The sequence below is a fragment of the Desmodus rotundus genome, chromosome 5 (assembly GCF_022682495.2).
Source record: "Desmodus rotundus isolate HL8 chromosome 5, HLdesRot8A.1, whole genome shotgun sequence".
Classification (NCBI taxonomy): Eukaryota; Metazoa; Chordata; class Mammalia; order Chiroptera; family Phyllostomidae; genus Desmodus; species Desmodus rotundus.
Genome location: NC_071391.1, coordinates 39,159,715 through 39,180,858, shown reverse-complemented (window position 1 = coordinate 39,180,858; position 21,144 = coordinate 39,159,715). Strand labels below are relative to the sequence as shown.

Sequence of the window (21,144 nt, the reverse complement as noted above, 5' to 3'; positions counted from 1 at the left end):
CTGATATTTAGCAGGGGAAGCCCCTTTGCCCAACTCCCATTGAGTCATGCACACCTCAGTACATGAAACAGCATCCTTTTGGCAGGGGACATACTTTTCTTGATAGGACATAATTTGATTCCAGCCTTTTCTGTTTTGGGGTGTTGGGCATGTAAATGATAAAAGAGAATGTACTCTGGTGTCCTGGGCAGGAGATACAAGTCCTGGGCCTGGTTATTATAGATTGTCTTAAGGTTTCTTCAGAAGGGAATAGGGCTTTGAGCGTGGGACCAGTGCTTCTCAGTCCAAGGAGTCATCTAGGCCCCGAGGCTCAAGGCCTGGACACATTAGGGCTCAAAGGAAAGTGTGAGGTCCTAAGCGAGGCTTGCCCTCCTGAGACAGAGCCGCAGTTTCCTCTTAAACTGCCACTGTTGGGGAGGGCCTTGAATCCCTTTGGCTCCAGTGGGACCCTTGCCAATGGTCCCAACCTGTGTCATGCTAGCAGGGGTGCGGCATCTCTCCATCTGGACCTGATGGCGTGGGTCTCACTCCCGTAGCTGGGCCCCACGAAGGCAGCTTTCTCTAAGTTGGAAACGAAGGCACATAGTGGAAGGCATTTTCCAAAGCCCAGGCCATGGGATATTAATAGGTGTTTTTTTCCTTCGGTGGCAGTGGTGGGAGAGTCAAATAAGTCTGTTGAGTTAAACAAAGTTAATTCAAGACTTATTCTTCACTGCAGGACTTCACGGGTATTTAGAATCTGCTAGTAGGAATTGTGCATGAATTCCCCTAAGAGACTCTAATATGCAGTATTTTCTAAGTCTTATGTTCTACAGACTACATTTTGGAAAGTGCATATTTAGACTGAGGCTGTCCATGGTCTGGTTCAAGGTGCAGAATGAAATTCCCTGAATGTGTTGAATCCAGGTAGTTTCTCAGAGGCATGGTCTAGGATGCTCCCATGGCAGTGGCCCCTCAAACCCCTCCTCTCCCCCAAACACACCAGCAGAAGGAATCATATGCCCTTTCTCCCATCTGGCAGAACAGTACTATGGGCTTCAATTTTTTTCTCTATGATTCAAGTAATTTAATTATTTAATGAATACATACTACCTTCCCTCTGGGTTGCTTATAGCCTGCCGGTTGCGCTGTTTATGAAACAGCTGCGAGAACAGGTGGGTTGTAATCTCTGGGTAGCTAAAGCCCAGCCGTGGCCCAGGGATCGTGTGTCAACCATGCAATCCTGCTCTGTACACACAGAAATTATTATGTGGGCTCGGGAAGGCACAACCTCACGATTGGACATGAGAAGGTCACTCGGGCCCAAATGAGGGCTAGAGCCAGCCTCGCAGTAAACAACTGACCCATCTTTTCTGGGCTCTTCTCCCCAGGGTTTCAACAGCACCACAGAAATAGCCATTTTGCTCACGGTTATTTCCCAGACCCACACCACTTGTCCAGGTCACTGGGAGGCTGTGCGTCTGTTCTGAGCCTGCCCACACAGGACTGTCCTTCTCCTAAAGGGTGGATGAAGAGTAGAGCTTTGCACCCTGTGATCCTGCTTTAATTGACCCTGCTTGCATTTAGAGGACTTCTTCCGTGGGTCACTGGAGGCAGCCCCACCTTCCCCAGTGGGAGCGGCAGCTGCTGGTGGCAGGGTGACTGAGTCCAGCCAGGGCTCAGGAGGCTTCTCAGAGCTGGAGGCCCACGTGGACACCGTGAGCGGCCGTAAGGAGAGGGTGGGGAGGATGGGCTCAAGTGGGTGAGGCAAGACATATTTTGTGTGTGTGTGTGTGTGGGTGTGTGGGTGGGTACGTGCGCGCCATCACACTCTGGTAGTTTGTCAGGCTGCCCAGTCACCGGTGATGCCCAGGTTCCTCGAGGGAAGAAAGGAAGGCGTGGAACAAGGTATGCCAGCTTTTCATCCTGGCTTGCTCCTGCCTCAGTTTCCCCTCTTTCTGAGTCTCTGTCCTTTCCTGGGAAAGGAGGGAGCAGTTCATAGACCTTCCCACTTTTAGAAGAGGAGGGGGGTGGAGCTCTTAGGGGCAACTGGGCTCAGAGCCCCCCTGCCAGTCCTGGCATGCTCTCGGATGGGTTGTTTTGGGGGGGCCTTCTGAGGGGAGGAAGCAAAGGATGGTACTGCACATTACTGCTTACCTTTCTGGAAGGGTCTGGATGTTAGACAGAGGCTGTGCTTCTTCTGGGGTTAATCAGGAAGGCTGGGCGTGCTGTTGCGTTGGGGCAGCCGTGGTTTCAGCTTCTTGCTTTGGAGTGCGCTGTGGACAGGGCGAGGACACTGCATTCAGATATAGCAGCCGTGGATAATTGCATGACCTGAGCCCTTTAGGACTCTTGGAAATTTTCCACTTCTGCTTTATATTCATGGGAGAATTTCCAGCCCAGACTTTTCCTGCTCTTGCTCAAGGCTGCTCACAGATATGCAAAGCAGAGACCTCCCACCCTGGCAACGGCAGATAGGACCCAGCTAGCTGCGCTTGCATTGACTCAGCTCAGCCTCCTGGGCAGCTCCCAGCCCTGGCCTGTGTGCGTCACCTGTGTGGCATCCTCAGGAGCAGCCATGGAGACTCCAGTGCTAGGATCAGGTCTGTGTTGTGGGTTCTGACGATGGGAGTCTGGCAAGAGCAGGGACCAGCTTCATCTATGTAAGGGGGGTGGATTTAAGTGACGCTGTGCTTCCTTTCTGAAGGGGCTGTGGTGCCACAGTTTTTGTTTGTTGAAATTGGTGGCAATTTTACAACTTTCTGCCTTTGGGACACTTCTGCAGGCTCCCTGGAGGGTGTTGTATGTAATGGTGAGATAAGCTGTATCACTAGCCAGTGCTGGTGAATTCACAGTTAAGCCTCCCAAGCTTGCTGGCTCTAGCCAATAAAGTTGAAAATCAGGCTTGAACAAGCAGCTGGAGCCGAAGCCCTACTTTGCATCTGCAGAATGGGCTTTCTTCCGCCTGTAGCCTTGCCTGTGTAGGTCTGAGAAGAGAGACAAGAAGTGGAGGGAGGAGTTGGCAGGTGGGAACTGTCTGCCCAGGCTGTCCGGAAGACAGCAGGTATACAGGAGGTTTCTGAGACCCACTGACTTAGCCCAGCACCCCTTCTGGGTTACTTGGTTCATAGTAGGGCATGGAACGAAGCCTCCACTAATTACTTAAGACATTGGTAGTAGCTCTGCAGGAGATTCATAGGGGTTCTGTTTTAAAAAAATGGGGCAGGGGGTGGCTCTGTGGGGAAATGCTACTCTGTGACCCTTGAGTTTTTGATGCGCCCTGTGAATCTGGGTTGAGGGGCGATGGAATGCAGCATCTCCCTAATAATTGACTAGGGGACTTGTTTTACCAGCAATAGGTATCGACTTCTTAGGGGACCCAGTTTGACAAAGGCTGATTGAAGCTATTTAAGTGAAAGAAAGAAGGAGATCTTTTGTAGAAAGGTGCATTCTGAAAAGTACGTTTAGTTGACTTGATCAAGCTAAAAATACTTCATGGAAGAATATGGCAAGATTTGGCATGAGAGCCCTCAGACACAAAGGACCCCTCAAATGCCTGTTTCTGAGGGGATCTGGGGTGTGTGGCTTATGTGTGTTTGTGGGGGTAAAGCATAGGGGATAGGAATGTGGTGGGAGGCAGCTTCTGTCCAGGGCAAGAGCTAATGCAGAGATAGGTCTCAACGGTGTGATTCCCTTTGCGCTGTCTCTCTGTGGGGTGGGTTAGGTGGTGGTAACTGCCAAAACCTGGGATGTTGAAGTTTGATCTGTTTTTCTTTGTTTCTCTCTTTTTGTAAACTCTTCCGTCTCTTCAATGCCTTTCTACCTCCTCTGTATTTGTTAAAGTGACATTATCACAGCAGTAATGATCCAGATCAGATGCCGCCTCTCACACGGGCAGTCCTGCCATTTGAGCGTGTGTCCCTCTTACAGCCCTTGTGCACAAAGGGACACATTTTCATATCATTGTGATCAAAGTGTGGATACAGCTTTATTTACTCATTTTTTACTCACTGTTATTTCGTAAGATATTTTATGTGGCTGCACTGACCTCCTGATGATGATTTTGGCGGCTTAACGATTTTTTTCAAGTGGGTGTGCTCTAATTTGGACATTTTAAAGCTATGCATGCAAATATCATTGTGCCTTTTCCTTCCTTCAGTTTCTTTTCTTAGAGGCAACTTCTAGAAAATGTTAAATGGTATGGCTGCTTCCTGGCATTGGCTGCTCCTTGCCTGGGGCCTATTGGATGTTTACTTCTGAGATAGATGTGAGGTTTTGGAATGTTGCCCTTGACCTGTGGCCTTAGAGTTGCCAGGTGAAGGTCCAGATTTGTTCGGGCAAACAGCTCCTCCTGGATCTAGTTCTCTGTCTTTCTCTCCATTTCTCTCCTGTCACCTTCTTCTCCCAGCCTCTGCTCTGACGGTTTCCAGCTTCCCCTTCTCTCTGCTATCGGGATGTGAGGATCTCCAGGCAGCTCTGTTCCTCTTCCTCTTTTCAGGCCAGGCCTTGGTGTTGTCGTGGTCTCTGCCACCACAGACTAGCACGGTTGCGTGTCGAGGTTGCCTCTGTCCGAACCAGCTCCCTCCCCCTCAACCCCCTGAGAGTGAGAGAGGCCCAGGAAAGGCAGGGTCCTGGTGGGGATGGAAGGGAGAAATTGGTTTCACAGTTGATGGGCCCACAGATGTTCTTCGCCTGCCTGTCACTGGCCTCTTTCCTCCTTCCTGTCTGTGTGATGAATTAGACCCACGTGCTGCAGAGAGGACCTGAGCAGCAAGCCTCCCGGGCATTGGAAGCCTCTCTGGCCCCCAGAATTATGGCACTTTGAACTGAGAGGCCTCAGGGACCACTTAGCCTAGTCCCTTTATCTCACAGCTGAGAAAATGGTGGGAGGCAGAGAGTGTCTGTCCCAGGGTGGCTCCATGAGTCCCTCCTCCTCCGTAATTGCTTCCTCTTCCTGCCAGACAGCAACTGGCCTCTATCCAACCTTCCTCCTTATCTGTTGGGCTGACAAAACCACTTCTCTCTTTAATCCTTCCCTAAAGAAACCGCGGTAAAAAGTGGACAGGGAACTCTCCTACCAGAGCTGGTGGTTGAGAGGATGCAGTATTCACTGATGCCGTAAGTGTGATGCTGGGGACAGTGGGGACACCTGCCTTGATGCCCGGATGGACAGAGAGAAGCAGGGCAGCATAGTGGTTGGGAGCACAGATGGAACCGGGTGCTGGGTACGTAGCCCTGGGTAGAGACTGAGAGAGGAACAGGACAGGGGAGCCAAGGGTGAGAACAGCCTAAATTCCTGCTCACTTATTAAGGTATGACCCTCACAAGTGTGCTCTCTGTGCCTTCATTTTCTCAGCTGTAGAATGGGAATAAGAGGATTAACTGAGTTAATAAGTGTAAAGGCAGAATGTACATAAGTGCTAAGTATTGAAAAAAAGGCAGAAGAACGGAGAAGAAAGGAACCGACCAGGTGATTTAGGCCAACCACTGATAGTAAGAAACTAGTATGCAGGATAAGGACAAGCTTCTTTGAGGAAGTGACTTTTCCGTTGGGCTGTGAAAGGTAAAGAGTATCCCTGTCTCTAAACCTTTACTATAGTCTCCTCTTATCCACAGTTTCACTTCCTGTGGTTTCAGTTACCTGCGGTTGACTGTGGTATAGAAATAGTAAATAGAACATTCCAGAAATAAACAATTCATACATTTTAAATTGCATGCCCCTCTGAGTAGCCAGGCTGCCCCGTCCCACAGGGGGTGGGAACCATTCCTTCGTCCAGCGTCTCATTGTGTAGACGCTTCCTGCTCATTAGTCCCTTAACCTTCTTGGTCATCAGATCGACTGTCTTGCAGGAAAAGTGTTCAAGGAACCTTATTTTACTTAATAATGACCATAAAGCCATTCACATAACTTTTATTCACATAACTTTTATTACACTATGTTAATTATAATTGTTCTATTTTTATTAGTTATTGTTCATCTCCCACTATGCCTAATTTATCAATTAAACTTCACCATAGATATGTATATATAGGCAAAATCATACATATAGGGCTCAGTGTTATCTGGGGTTTTAGGCATCCACTGGGGGTCTTGCAATGTGTTCCGCCTGGATCTGGGGGGACTACTATATTTTATTTGCTGTGTCTTGGTACCAGTGCCAGAGGGCTTGGAAGGCGGTGGGACTGTGATCGCAAATTCTTTCTTTTCAGCAAAAGGCCTTGTCTCATGTGATGAAGAATTTAGCCTTGGGTTCCCTAGGGCTCTGCTGTCATCTCATGGGACCTTAAGCTACTCATTAAACCCCCTGTGCAGTGGGAGTGAGGTCTGGTCATTGTTGCACCTGGAATGGCCTCCTCATAATCTGCGAGGAAGGTGCTGACCTTTCCTTTCCCTTCTCCATCGTGGAAACAAAGCTGGGAAAGGCCGGGCTGCGGTGTGCTTCGAATTCCCTGAGGTCAGGCAAATGGAGGCACAATTAGTGGGATGGTTCATTCTTTGACTTCCGAACACTTGCTATCTCATGAAATGTAGGTGGCCCTACTACACTCTTCACATCCAATTACTTGTTGAGCTAGTTTTAAAAATTGGCGTGCTGGGTTTGGTCAGGGGACATCCCGAGTACATAGCTGACCCCGAGGACTGGGGACCTGGCCCTTCTCTCCCCACCAACATGGTGACTCAGGCCATCCAGTAATTCAGGAAGGTTAATGCTTGTTCTTTTTCTGCTAGCCGAGATGCCGCGCCACTTCCCCAAGCTGAACATCTCTGAGGTGGACGAGCAAGTCCGGCTCCTGGCCGAGAAGGTGTTTGCTAAAGTGCTCCGAGAAGAGGACAGCAAAGATGCCCTGTCCCTCTTCACTGTCCCTGAGGACTGCCCCATCGGCCAGAAGGAGGCCAAGGAGAGGGAGCTGCAGAAGGAGCTGGCGGAGCAGGAGTCTCTGGAGAGTGTGAAAAGGTTTGTCCCCACAACTCAGCTGTCGTGTGTCCAGTCGTGCAGACCCAGGCAGACTGTGGGTGTTTGTCCTGAGATGGGGTGGCTCATAGGAACTGGGCGCCGAGTTTACTTCTTAACCAAAACCACTTGATCACCAATTTCTTGAAGGACATTTTGGTGCCCCTGTTTGGTTGAAAAGATGAAAAAACCACTCTCTCTTTGCTGCTGTTTTTATAATGGATCAGGTGCATAAATACACACCATTTCCAAATGAAATGTCCATTTCCTCTGAGGAAATTTGAGGATTTCTTAGGAAATACAAATTTTACTTCTTTTCATCACTTGACAAGTACTTTCCATTATTAATGAACTCAGTTCACTATTTCCCAGGGTCTGTGCTGAGCAATGGGGATGTAATAGCGAACAAGACCACCGTCGTCCCTTCCCTACAGAGTGTACAGTGGGTCTAGGCAATAATGAAGTAATTGGACAAATTAATTAAAAAATAAGTTATGAGCTGTGTCAGTCAAGGCCTCATCAGGAAAACAGAAACCACCTGAGTATTAGAAGTAGGAGTTTAATGCAGGGAGTTGGTTACAGAGGTGGTTGAGAACTGAGAAGACAAGCAGGGGTGTGGGAGGCAGCCCAGATGTTAGATGCAATGGAAAGCAGCCACCACCCTACGCTGGAGAGACAGTGGAAAGAGCTGGAGTTGCTGGAGCCCAGCGTGGAGAAGTTGGAACTGCAGTGGCTTTTCCAGTGGACACTGGAGCCAAGGAGGCAAAGCAATAGGTGCAGAGATGCCTCCCAAGGCAGAGAGAGATGCAGGACATCTTCCAGTTTCCCTGAGTGGTTGCCATTGGCCAAACCTAGCCAGAAACCAGCTGATACATAGCTGGAAACACAGGGGAGAGTGAGGAGTGGATCTGAGGACAAAGAGGCCCAGGCCGAGGCCCAGGCCAGGTGCTAGGAAGGAGAGGACTAGGAGTCGAGAGAGGGAAAGAAAAGCTGTGTGTACGTTGGAGTGGGGGTGGGTAGTCCTTTTTCAGATGGGGCATTTAGGGAACGTTTCTTGGAGGAGGAGACATTGCATCTGATGCTTACAGGGTATAATGGGACTAGCATGTGTAGAGCTGGGTGAGAGCCTGACAGGGAGAGGAGCCAGGACAAAGGCCCTCTATCTTCAGGGCCCATGTGGGTTAGAGGTGTGGTTAAAGGGGGAAGAGCCGTGACCTCAGGCATCAGATCAGACTGGCCTTGTGCTCTCTTTGATAAGAAGTTTGGATGTTAGTCCAAGTGCAATGGGAAGCCCTCACCTTTTCAGTTTATCTTACCTGGGAGGGCAGAGTTAAAGAGCAGAAAAGCTTCGACGAAGTGCCTAGTGGGGCTGCAGCTGGGTGCCCGTCTGGCCAGCATACTTCAGCCCTCAGTAGCTGACGTAGTAGAACTGGGGTCTTTCTGCAACCTAGTAAACATCAGGCTCTTCTGAAGGTACCTCTTTAAAGGCAAGTCCTTTCTTTGCTTGGTAGTGTAGAAGTCCAGTCTTTTCTTAACTTCTTTTTGTAAGGAAGTAAAAAGTAAAGTATTGGTATAAAGGCAAGAACAGAGCTTCATCACCCATAAAATAAGCGCTTTCCTTCCCCGGAGGGGCTGCGAGCACATGAAATGAAGGGGTGTTGTGCCCTCGGCCAACTCCGAGTGCCAGCCTTGTACCGGGAGAGGTGGGGTGGCCCCATGCTCAGTGGCACGGCCATCCCCTGTGGGTGAAGAAGGGGGTGACTAGAGACCCTTGTCCACACTGCACTGGCTTAACAGAGGGTGACTTTATGGACTGATGGGTCTGAAGGACCTTCTCTGTCTTATAAATTGATCATTTATACCTTTAATAATGAGGAGTCCTGGCATTTTGTATCACGAGGAATAAGGTTTCTGGCTCCAGTTTCCATGACTGTGTGACTGACACTGGGCCTGACGCCTGTAAAAAGAGATTGTTCTCTTCTTATCAACGCCCAGGCTAACGGCGGAGTGGGAGCCTTCGTCCTCTAAGTCCAATTGGTGCTCCGTGGTTTCCAGGAATTCCTTGCAACGTCCTCTCCAGAAACATTGTTCTGTCCCTACTTAATAGGTTGCGTTGGTCTTGGTTTGCCTCCATCTGCCCCGGGAGGCCTTGAGGACTGTGTCTGGCTCCCACCACACGCCCAGCACTCAGCCTGTGGTGCTGAGCAGCGGATGTGTAGTGGAGGAAATATGTCCTGTTTCCCCGTGGCCACCACAGGCACTATGTCAGGGTGGCCACAGCTCCCTGGACCACGGCGTTCTGCCACTCACTAGTGTGCTCTGTGACCTTGGGCAAATTAGGAAGCCTCTCCGTATCCCAGTCTCTTCCTCCTGTACAAAATGAGGATAGTAATAGTAGTTGCTTTCCTGAGGTGTTGTGAGGAATGAGGGAATTAACACGTGGCTGGGGACAGTGCCTGGGTCACAGGCAGCCCCTGTGCACGCTCACTGTCCTACTTCCTGCTGCCCAGATGGAGATGGGCAGCAGTAGTGTCTGCCTCTTACTGTAGGTGCAGTGCTGGGCCTGCGGTTTATTTTCATTCCCCAATCCCCACATCAGGCTGGATATTCTTATGCCCTCAGTTTTGCAGATTAGGAAAATAAGGCTCAGAGAAATTAATTTGCACAAGAACACACAACGAGTCAGTGACAGAGCAGAAATGGAAATTCACATCTTTTGAATGCGGAATGCCCCACTTTGACCACGGGGCTCTCCCCTTGTTAGGCAGGGGTGGGGTCTATGGTGCCATCTGGAACCATGCCACTGGAATGACACTGGGTGTTGCTCCTCAGGATAGAATTGCCAGCTTCTCAATGAAATGGGGGGAAGCTGGGCCAAAGCTCCACCTTACCCACTGTTTTTTTTGTTTTTGCCAAATGACAGCCTGGTCCCTGGGCTCCCTATCCGATGCGTCCGTGACCTCTGGGGCTGTGCACACCCCGTTTTGTCTTTCAGTTTCTCTGCTCAAGTAGGGGTCCCGTTGTGCAAATATTCAGGTGTGGACACTTTTGTGGAGGAACTTTCTCCTCAGCTTCCTCTTCATCTCTCGCTCCCCCCTGACATTCTGAAATATAAATGGTGATACGGCGCCCTCCGGCCAGGAGCCCACAGGCCTGAAGCCAGCAGCAGCTCCCCAGATACGCAGAGTCGGTAGATTTGTGTTTCAAATTGTGACATGAAGTGGGGCTTCCAGTTTTGAAAAAGCCCTCCCTCACCCTGGCTCCTCTGCTACACCTGAATATTCCTGGTGTTTGGAGAAGGCTTTTTAAATTATTTTTGATTTTTACAACCATTTTCTTTTTCTTTCACTAAAAAAACCCACACAAAATAAAACAAAACTATTTTAAGTCTATTGTAAAAGCACAAGCTAGAACCAGGAAGTAAAACAGCTTCTTACAAAAAAGAAGAAAAATGCGATCTGTGAGTGAGGAAGACGAGCACCTGAACCATGGCGGCTTGCTGTGGAGGATGCTAGTTGCTGTAAGAACTGAGTGGGGCTCCAACATCACCCCTCCAGAACTCAGGGCCGAGTCCAGGGAGTCAGACTCCAGGCGGCTCAGAGAAGCACTCGTGTTTGCAGGCCAGGCCCCCACTGGGAGGCCAGCAGGGACGGCTCGCTGCAGAGCCCTGCCTCCCGAGGGAGATGACATTGTCCAGGTCTCTCCTGTGATGCCGGGCTGGCTCAAGCTGAGGGGAAGGGTGGACTCTCTATGGAGTCAAACTCGGGAGGCAAAGACAAGAAGGCAGGAACAGCTGGTGGTAGCCAGAAGCTATCTTCTGTTCACTTTGAATCCCGTCATATTACCTGGCCGGCATTTACCTACGCCACAAAGTATGGAGTTGGAACTTAGCCAACACCGACAACAGGAAAAATCTCTGAGCAACCGAAATGCATGTTAGTGCTCCCTCGCCTCTCCTACTTCTTCCACATAATCATATAACATACTCTCCACCATGTACAGTGTACCACTCAGTGGTTTTTATTGTATTTGCAGAGTTGTGCAGCCTATTTTGGAACATTTTTTTCATCACTGAAAGATATCTTTTAGCTGGCATCCCCCAGTACTCGCCTTCGATCTCCTATTTATCATTACTTTACACAGATTCAACAAGCTCGGTTATCTGACCCTGTGACAAATTTAGGGAAGCAAATTAGAAGTGAGAAAAGGACTTCTAGAGATGGGGTCACAGAAATGATGTGTGGGGGTGAGGAACCCAGGCGGAGGACCCAGCCCGCTGGGTTCACAAGACAGACCCATCCTTTACTGTGGAGTGGCCGTGGGCCAGGCTCCTAACTGCCTGCAGGAGCCCTTTTCCAATCTGCACATGGAGGAAAACGAAAGTGCCCATCTTGTGAGAATTAAAGGAGCTAATACGCAAGGCCCAACCTTTTGGCGTCTCTGGGCCACACTGGAAGAAGAAGAATTGTCTTGGGCCACCACACATTAAATACACAAACACTAACAAAAACTGGTGATGAGCACAAAAAGGTTTTAAGTAAATTTATGATTTTGTGTTGGGCTGCATTCATAGCCGTCCTGGGCTGCGGGGTGGAAGCCCCTGGTTCTGAAGAATTCGAAGCATAGCGGTCTCAGAGCAAAAGGCCTCGAAGACGGATTCTATAGTGAAGACCCCGAGTCACCAGGAGAATTTTAGGTTACGTTCAGCATGCTCAGATTAAGATACAGGAATTATGATTTGTATTTTAAAAAGCCACACCAAAGTTGGAACTTTTAAAAAGTAGGGTATAAGGGGGACAGATGTTATCTGAAAAATTAGCTCTCCAGAACAGCTGCTTCCTCGAGAATGTATGGAGTAAAGTAGGTAAACAGTTATTTGTTATGAACTGAGCATAGCCCGTTATTTTACTTTATGAAACGTCTGTAACTTGTCCGGTCAGTAACTTGTTGATTCAGGGCCATGGGAAAAAGAGCTTCATTTGAAAGAGTCAGTTCATCTGCTTTTCACGTTGAGAATGGAGCATTTTGACCTCTGGGATCTTTTGGGAGGAAGGGCAGCTGGGAGGGACTGGGGAAAAGGAGATAGGGAGGAGGCAGGTGAGTGGAGACCTACCCTTGGTCTGGAGGGAGGGGAGGAAGGGCAGCTGTAGGTGAGGGCTGGTTATCTATCAGAGGAGAGTGAGGGGAGAGGCTGGACTTGAGGCTGTGAGTCTTTATACCTGATGGGCTTCAGGTAAGTGAATCAGAGCTACACCCACCTGGGCAGGTGACAAGTCACTTGGTCTGCAGGTGCAGGTGGAGCAGTAAGTGCTGTGTGTGGGGCGCCAGTGCCCTCCTGTAGGCCCATCATGCAGTGCGCATCGTGGTCAGCTCTTCCCACCTTCTCCTTTTCGGATAGGCTGGGATCACTGGTCTCAACAACAGGGAAGGTGTCAGCTCTTCAGCTGTGCTCCTCCTCAGACCCGGGGTCCTCCCTTCCACGTGACTCAGTGCAGTGACAGTGGAAGCAATAGGCGCAGATGAGCCTGAGGAAGTGGGGAATGCCCGCCCCATCTAATGGTGTTCAGATTCAAATTGTTAGTAAAACCAGTGCTGGTTTGTGACTCCTGCCTTGAACCTTTCGAGTATCTCATCTGGAGGGGTAGGCACTGCCAGAATGATGTGAGTGTATGTGTGGGAGGGGTTCGAACAAGCCTCCCAATTCTGGAATGTTCCTCTCTCCCTCGGGGAATGATGCAGGGAACCTTCTCTGACCCTGCTGCTCCATCATGCCCACCCCTGGTCTGGATTAGGTGTCTCCTCTGGGGCCCCAAAGTATCGAGGGCTCCTCACCGCACTGACCCCATTGTGTGATGACAGTGATACAGTCTGTGGATCTGTCCAGCCACCAGTGGGTCTATGACTCAGATGACGGTCACAGTAAGCCTCTAGTGTTGCGACACATGTGGGGCTTCAGATGACCTTGAGAGGGACAGAAGCACATGTGTGCACACGCACACACACACACACACACACCCAGCTGCTGTTCTCGCCGTTGTTGGCTAAGCTTCGGTTGAGTATGATGCTCACGGGATATGGGCTTATGGCAGGCAGTATTTCTAAAGCGGCCCCCCAGAGATTCCCCTCTGTAATCTCCAGAGCCTTCGAACATTGTGAGACAGCACTCCTGGATTATGCTGGGCTGTATGGCACCAGTCGGCCCCTGGAGTCAGGGTCATATTTTCTCTGCCCATCTACCCCAGGGCCTGGCACACGGTTGTTTATTGAATGGAGCCAGGGCAATGGGTGGCCCCCTGACTCACAGTACGGGGTCGAGAGCCTTTGGGGAAAGGTTTGCTCTGGTGCCCCTGCCTGGAAGCCCTCTGGGCAGAGTACACAGTGCAGTGGGCTTCAAAGGCTCCTGGGAAGATGCTAGCTGTTCTTTAGAAGAGCAGGGAGTGCCCTGGGTCTTAACTTGGGTTTAGCATATTAATCAAATGTTACAATCAAAGGCTCTGGGATGCCTGGTTCCGAGAAGCTGAGGAGGGCTGAGGAGTGAGGCAGGGCAGGATGGGGACATAGGGAATGGCAGGGCCAGCCAAGGGCCATAGAGCAGGTGGGGGCATGCGAACAGCTGAGGTGTGCTGTTCATCATCTCGTGTTGATAACCTGGTTGGGCAAGAAGGTCTCTGTGGCCCAGCAGGACAAAGCTGCTCCCTGGCCCTTCGGGCTCCCTGGCTTGGCCTGGAGCTGGTATCCTCATAGCTCCACACCCTGCCAGCTTTTTTGGCAGGATTGTGTTTTTGCCAGGTGAGCGTGTGGGCGTGAAAGGACGGGGTGTGCCAGCTGGGACAGAGTGAGCTGGCTCATGCTGGTGCCCTGGGCGAGCACGAGGTGCAACAGGTGGGACTGTAAACAGACAGATCTTGGCCCGTCCTAAGGAAGTGCTTTCTAACAGTGGCAACAGATCATATTTTGTTTACCTCGTGTTTACGTGCCTAGCACTGGCCTGGCCCGGAGTAGGTGCAGGTGCTTGGTAAATGTTTTTGAATAATGATTGAATGCTGATGTCTCATTCAGAAATGTAGTGAGCTCTCTGTTACTGGAGGTATTCGAGCAACAGCTGCCTGCATGAGAGAGTTGGAGTGTGTCGTCTTCAAAGTCCTTTGCAGCCAGGAGACCCCATGGGTCTATGACTCAGATGACGGTCATGGTAAGCCTCGATTGTTGTGACACATGTGGGGTCTCCCACACAGATGGCCTCGAGAAGGACAGAAGCTCATGTGTGCACACACACACACACACACATACACCCCCAGCTGCTGTTCTCGCCGTTGTTGGCTAAGCCAAGGTTGAGTAGGATGCGCATGCAATACGGGCTTATGGCACGCAGCATTTCTAAAGCGGCCCCCCAGAGATGCCCCTCTGTAATCGCCAGACCCTCCGAACATCACAGACTCCGGGGTTCTACTGTGCTGTGTGGCACAGTGGACCCCCAGAGAGGGAGATTCCCGGGTGGGCCTCACCTCATCACATGAGCCCTTGGAGCAGGGAGCTTTCCTGGGCTGGTTACGGAGGGGGAGGTCAGAGAGATTCGGGGCACCAGCACCACATGTCATGCCTGGCTTTGAAGATGGAGAGGTCTGTGTACAGGCATGAGAGTGACCCCTGCCCAGGGGCCAGCAAGGAACCAGGGACCTCAGTCTATGGCCACATGGGACTGGGTTCTGCCAACACCCTAAATGAGCTTGGGAGTGGATTTTCTCCCAGAGTCTCCAGGTAACAGCTCAATGTGGCCAGCATCTTGATCTTGGCCTTCGATGCCCTGAGCGTAGAGCCCAGCCATGCCCACCCAGACTTCTCACCTGCAGAGCTGTGAGCCAGTGAGTGGCTGTTGCTTGAAGCCACATGGCTGTGGCAGTTTGTCATGCAGCAAGAGAAAATGAACACAGGGCCCTATCCTTGGGCTCCATTTAGCTTTCCCAATTTTCTGAGATACAAGCTTATGGGTTAGCTCTGGTTATTCCAAGTCCTTGTTTAAGGTGAGTGGGCCCTGAGGAGGAGTTGGCTCGTCTGTTGTTAAGCCTTGAGCCTGCAAAGTCTGAGCTCCAGCCCAATGAAGTTCACATGTGACAACTGAGGCTCGCCTGAGGACCCAGGCTGGAGCCATAGAAGAAGGAGAATTCTTTGGACATTAGCAGGTGGATACTGGCTTCCTCACCAGGCAGAATATGGACATTCCTAGGACAATCTGGGTGGGGTGTTGGTTTAGTCAGCCTTCCAGCTTTCTGATTGTTGGGGCTTTTTTTTTTTTTTAATACCATTCTTACCTGTTGCTCACCTTACATGTCACCTTGCTTCTCCTCGGCAGGACCAGCCATCAGGCTGCCCTGGCTGAGGCATGTGTGGAAGTTGGCATAGAGATTAAGAACAGTGTCCTGGCAGGCATGTGAGTGACACTGAAGCCAGTCTCATGGGACCCAAGGGAGCCTGTCAGAATGTGACAGGGAGTCCAAAGCAATGGCTCTTCCTCTAAGTGTGAATGTCCAAACAATGGCAAAGTGAGAACCTCATTAGTCGAGGTGATGATGGACTGGCGGGAGTTGGCATCTCCCTCGGCTCAGTGCTGTGTGATGAATGGATGGCAGGCGGGGGAAGCCTGGGCCTGAGGCTCCTGGAGTTCGTTCAGGCTGAGTTTCCCAAATAACCCAGGGCACCTGTTATGCAGGGCCAGGGCAGGGCAAAACAGACTCCTGGGAAGTGGCCGCCTCTATTCCAGGTGTAAACAGTCTTGTCCCCAGAGAAGTGAGCCACGGCAAGCAGAGGGTGTATGAACAGGGGAAGGAACTGTAGTTCCTGAAAAACAGTCGCTGGGTCTATGAGGAGGCCTGGCCAAGAGCCAGGAAGAAGACAGCTGCGTCCTGTGAGCCATGAGGCTCTTTTAGAGATTAACCATTTTCTCCACACCCTATAGATGTCACAGGTGCCTAGAGAAATGGAGGGGTCTGGTGGACTCTGGTGGGGCACGATTGTCATCAAGTGCTTTGCTGGTGGCTGTCGGCCCTAGTTGTGGTGGGATAAATATCCATGAGGCTGCTGGGCCCTCTGGCACAAGGTAGAGCAACTAGTCTTCTTGTTTCTGGCATGGGCACCACAGGGTGGCAATGCTAGGGGGCTGTGTTCCGTTGGAAGCAGAAGGAGGCACAGGAGAGGGGAGTGTTCAGGGCCTCAGCTCTCTGCTGTTAACTCCTGTCCTGGGATCCTAGGACTTGGGGTGGCATCATTTGAAATGTGACTACTTAGTTAATGAAGAAGGTGAGTATTTCACAGATCAGCATTGGAAATAAGCATGAGCTTATAGCATTTTAAACCAACCTTGTGCCCACTTCTCCAGGAGTTTGTGAAGTCATACTTTGGTGCCAAGGTGACAGGTCCAGAGGGACGTGAAATTGATGCTGAATCATTCGTCTTTTATAACAGAGACACAGGTCTGTGCCTGGCCAGCAGAAGCAGCTGGGAGGGCACATGTGTCAGGCTGGAGGAAGGAGCAGCAGCGGTGATGGGGCAGGCTGAGGGCTAGCTGCCACCTTGCCTCGTTACTTGGAGTAAGCCGTGTCCCATCTCCAGGCCCCTGACTCTTCTTTGGTGAAACAAGCTGGTGGGACTGGTCCATCGTCACGATGTCTTTTGGCTCCAGTGCTCCGAATTTCTAACTCTCTGAAGAACATTGTAACTTCTCTCTGTGAGCCTGCTCATGGTCCTTCCTGAGACTGTCCATATGCTGGGACTAGAGCTTGGGTTATCTGAAGATGGCAGCCTGGCTGGTTTGACGTTGTCCTTACCTCCCCTGTCCTGGTTGGTCTGCCCTCTGTGTCCTGAGACACCGCCTACTGTAATGCTCTGTGTGCAGTGCAGACAGCGCACGACCATTGTCAGTGGCCACAGGGATGGGTGTCTGGACAGCTGTTCTGTATCGTATGCAAAGAGATGTGTGTGAGAGCAAGGCACAGATAATTAGGTCTTCTTCATGGCAGGGCCAGCATCAGCGATTAATCAGAGCAAAATTCTCCTGCCATGTGCATAACAAGACTCTTTATCACTTGCCCCAATTAGCTACTGATGTCTCCCACTTCTCCTTGTCCTTGGCTTTTAGAAAGAAAAGTTTCAAGATGATTCGATCCCAGTCCCTGTCTCTGCAAATGCCAACGCAGCAAGATTGGAAGGGCCCCCCGACAGCCACTCCGGTCATGTCTCCCTCAACCCCTGTGCTCCCTGGAGCACCTTCCCAGGCTATGCCAGCGCCCTATGCCATGCCCGAGTACCAGCGGGTAACCATCAGCGGAGATTACTGTGCCGGGGTAAGGTGTCTCCCCCTCTCCGCTCTCCGCGGACTCCCCTGGGGGCTGTGCGAGGGTTGTACATGCCATGTGCAGAAGCCAGGGCCCCTTGGGCCATTGGGGTTATGCCCAGCCCTGGAACCTGGCCCAGTCTGTGGGTGTCTGGGAGGTAGCGGGCAGGAGGCACAGGAATCAGAAAAGAAGGAGGGCCCTGGCTGAGGACGTGGGGTATGGGTGTGTCTAGGGTGCTATCCATCCCTGTAAGGAGGCTGTAGGGCTATGGGCTGGCACACCATGGCCATGGTCTCTCAGTTCCATATCTTCTCTGACCCTGTAGCGCCGGGGGTGTCCAACCTGCGGCCGCGGGCCACATTCTGCCCAGGGTGGCTGTGAATGCAGCCCAACGCAAAATCGTGAAGTTACTTAAAACACTGTGAGAAGTTTTCGTGATTACGTGTTGCAGTGTATTTAATGTGTGGCCCAAGACAACTCCTCTTCTTCCAGGGTGTTGCAGAGATGCCAAAAGGTTGGATGCCCCTGCCTGCCTGTCAAGGAAAGTGCCAGCTGGGCCCTTTAGTATTCCCAGTCCTTGAATGCAGTCCAGGTCCTTGCGTTGATTCGTTTGCCGATTCAGCTCTTCCCACAGGCGTAGGCTCAGTACCCTTAAATATAGGTTTAGTATACCCCACCCCACAGGAAGAGTGGGTCTTGAGGAGAAAGTGAACGTGCTGATTTACACATCAAGTCACTGAAGATGTGCTGATTTCACCTGGTAGGATGATGCATTTTTAGTGCTTATTGGGGAAGAGAAATATCACTAAAGTTAGTGCCGGGGTTAAGTTTGTTTCTACCTCCCAGGCCCTCAACCTGCTGCGTGTGCCTGTTATTCTCTTGTTATTCTCTTTTTCTTTCCTTTTTAACCGTAGGATAGAATACATAGTACACCTGAGAAAGCAGAGTGGCTCACTGCTCTTCTTACACATTTTCCCCTCGCTATAAAATATATATATATTATTTGTTCAGTAATAGAGAATCCTTTCATATGGTATAAGACTTAAAAGGTACAAGAATTATATCAGTTTTCCAGCCACCCAATTCCCTTTCTCAGAGGCAGCCCTTGGTTTTTGTTTTTTTGTGTGTTCTCACAGATGGCCTGTGTACAATTAATAATGTACACATAGTTTGTTTATTTGAACACAAATGATAGTTTACTATTCACATTACACAAATGAGCCTAGCTCTTTTTCACTTAACAGTACATCTTGGAGATAATGCCGTATCAAGAGATAAAGAGCCTCCTTGTTCGCTTTTTACAAATGCATGGTATTTCACCACGCAGATGCACAATATCTTACTTCAGTGCCCGGGGATGGGAATTTTGGTTGGGTTGGAAACACTGCAGGCCTTGTCTGAAGATGCAGCGTCCTGACCAGGAGCCCTTGGCGTCCGCCCAGCCTCTGGTGTGTGGGCAGAGCGGGGAAAGGGGAGAGTAAAGGTGGGCTGCCGGCTAGCTGAGTGGAAGGACATTGGCCCAGGGCATTAACTAGCTTCTTTCCATCAGTCTCCTGCTTGGCACGTCAGAGGGCACGGAGCCCCTGAACTGGGCAGCTGGTCCCAGAGAGCTCCTAGTCTGTGACAGGCAGGCTGACCTTGCAGGTCTCCTTGGCCCCTGGGGGTCTGCTGTCAGGCTACAGGTTGGTTGGTGGCTGCTGGTCCCCTGGGGCCCTGAGCACCCTCTCGGGTACCTTCAGCTACGGCCTGAGCCTTGCTGTGCTGAGCCCATCGCTTCTGCAAAGTGTTTGGCTTTGTTGTTGGCAGGGCTCTATTTTTGTCTAAGGTGTCTGTGTCTGCTCACTTATTCCCGCTGCTCTCAGAAGCCATCCACAGGAAGGACTAAAATGGAATTAACACATCTTCATGGGGACACTTGGAGTCAGGAAAGGAGAAGCTACTTAGCAAAAAAAAAAAAAAAAAAAACATTTAGTAAAAGTATAAAAACATGCATGGAAAATATATATGCCAACCTCCTCCCTCTGAGGATGGAGTGGTGTGGGGGAGGGAGGAGGGCAAAGTTTCTGCTGTACCTGTGATGATTTATTCATTCATATATAAGAGATCTGAAACAATGATGAAAAATATTAAAATTGTTAGCTGTGGAAGGAAGTTACGTGGGCATTTGTCATATTATCTTCAGTGCTTGTCTCTGTGTTTAAAATATTCCAAAACTAAAATGATTTTTTAACTAAAATTAGCAGAGGAGGACAGTGTCAGGCCTCAGACCTTCCCACGTCCTCTCGACCTGCCTCTGTCCCCCCTCTGCTGTGTCACCTGTCTGCTGTTGCCACAGTTTGGCTGGTTGTCTCCCAGGCATATTCGGACTCCACCCCACACGTCCTTCCCAAACAGTCTAAGATTAGTGAGCCCACTGAAAGGTGGGAATCCATCCCATTCACTTTGGACAGCAGGCAGCCCTGGGAAAGCAGACATCCTGGGGCGCTGGGAATCACTCAGATCAGACTCTGACTTTGCCCCTTCCCGGTGAGGGATTTATCCTCTCTGGGTCTCGGTTCCCCTGTGTATAAGGTGGGTTTCAGTGAGGACCAAATAAAATCTGTGGAAAGAGTCTGGCACGTGACACGTGTCAATTACTGCTTGTTGACTGAGTGACTTGGGGTGACTGACAGGTGAATCGAAGCCTGGGGATGGCGTAGCAGCACACTGAGCATGCAGAAGTTTTTATTCTCACCTCCAAAGGGCCCATATATTTTCTCAACTGGAAATGATGATGCTCACCCAAATGAGGTGTACGGTCCAGGCTTCCCCCTTCGTGTGCTAGGTGCGGCAGGTTTGGCTTAATCAACATCCCTGGCTGTGCAGGCTGGAGTACCTGCCTCCCTCCCAGCAGCCCTAACTCTCCTCCTGTGTTGGGGGACCCTGAGACCACCCCCGGGTCAGTGATCTGCTGGGAGGACTCCTAGGACTTAGCCCGTGGCTGTACTCTCACTAGGATTTCTTACGGCGAAAGGACCAGAGCAAAATCAGCGCAGGGCATAGGCCCCTGAGGCGGAGTCTGGAGGTGGCCCTCTCCCAGTGGGGTCACCGCAACACAATTCCTCAGCACCAGATTGTGACAGTATGTGTGAAGGTTCATCTACCACAGAGACTCATTAGAGACTCAGCGCCCAAAGACCTTATGGCAGCTGGTCAGTCATTCATCTGCGTAGCACATCCCACACTTCAGGGTCCCAGAAGGAAATCGGGTGTAAACAGAGTGTTTGTGTAAACAGTGAACCACTCTGATTAGTCAGGGAATGGTGGGAATGCTCCCGAAACCCAAGTTGCCAGCGACCAGCCAAGCAAGGGCCAGCCCTGCAGCAGAGCTTGCTAAGGACGGCGGTCTCAGACTGGCTACGTGAACTCTTTTCTGCACACCTTCTTCTGCAGATCACTGTGGAGGACTATGAGCAGGCTGCCAAGAGCCTGGCCAAGGCCCTGATGATCCGGGAGAAGTATACCCGACTCGCCTATCACCGCTTCCCGCGGACCACGGCCAAGTACCTGGGTCATCCACAGGCGGACACGGCACCCCCGACAGAGGTCCTCCCAGGTGCGCTGTAGGGCTGCAGGAGGGGTTTCAAGTGGGACATGGCCAAGAGTTGGTCGGGACGCTTCACCAGCTGGATGTATTTCCCCCGGATGGTGCTGTAAGGGCAGGGCCCTGATGCTGGTTTCTCCTGCTGAGTTTGCTGGCTTCCCCACGATTGAGTCTGTGTGCCGCACCCTGCACAGGGCTGCGCCGTGGAAGTTAGGAGAGACAGGAAAGACAGTCTGGATCTTGGAAGTTTTCCAGGGAGACAGGCAGTCTTATGTGGGGCGTTTGAAACAACACGATCAGC

General features: G+C 50.8%; 1 protein-coding gene and 1 long non-coding RNA gene across 8 annotated transcripts in view; one reads left to right on the top strand and one right to left on the bottom strand.

Annotated features, from left to right (window-relative positions):
• The window catches only part of LOC128780860 (uncharacterized), a 66,862-nt gene extending 64,599 nt beyond the window's left edge, over positions 1–2,263 (bottom strand). Inside the window, exon 1 of the long non-coding RNA XR_011651194.1 lies at positions 2,137–2,263. This is a non-coding gene — a long non-coding RNA (uncharacterized lncRNA). The remainder of the gene's footprint in view (positions 1–2,136) is intronic.
• AMPD3 (adenosine monophosphate deaminase 3) overlaps positions 1–21,144 on the top strand; it is a 45,662-nt gene that overhangs the window by 3,140 nt on the left and 21,378 nt on the right. For 3 of the 7 annotated variants that reach the window (XM_024558768.4, XM_045194053.2, XM_053924110.2), the window contains exons 2-4: positions 6,710–6,935; positions 17,065–17,269; positions 20,693–20,855. In XM_024558768.4, the coding sequence (XP_024414536.3) occupies positions 6,715–6,935; positions 17,065–17,269; positions 20,693–20,855 (589 nt within the window). In that variant the 5' untranslated portion in view covers positions 6,710–6,714. Of the gene's footprint in view, positions 1–1,508; positions 1,708–2,369; positions 2,583–4,967; positions 5,098–6,709; positions 6,936–17,064; positions 17,270–20,692; positions 20,856–21,144 lie in introns of those variants that run through there. The other 4 variants (XM_045194056.3, XM_024558769.3, XM_045194054.2 and 1 more) reach the window with 4 other exon arrangements.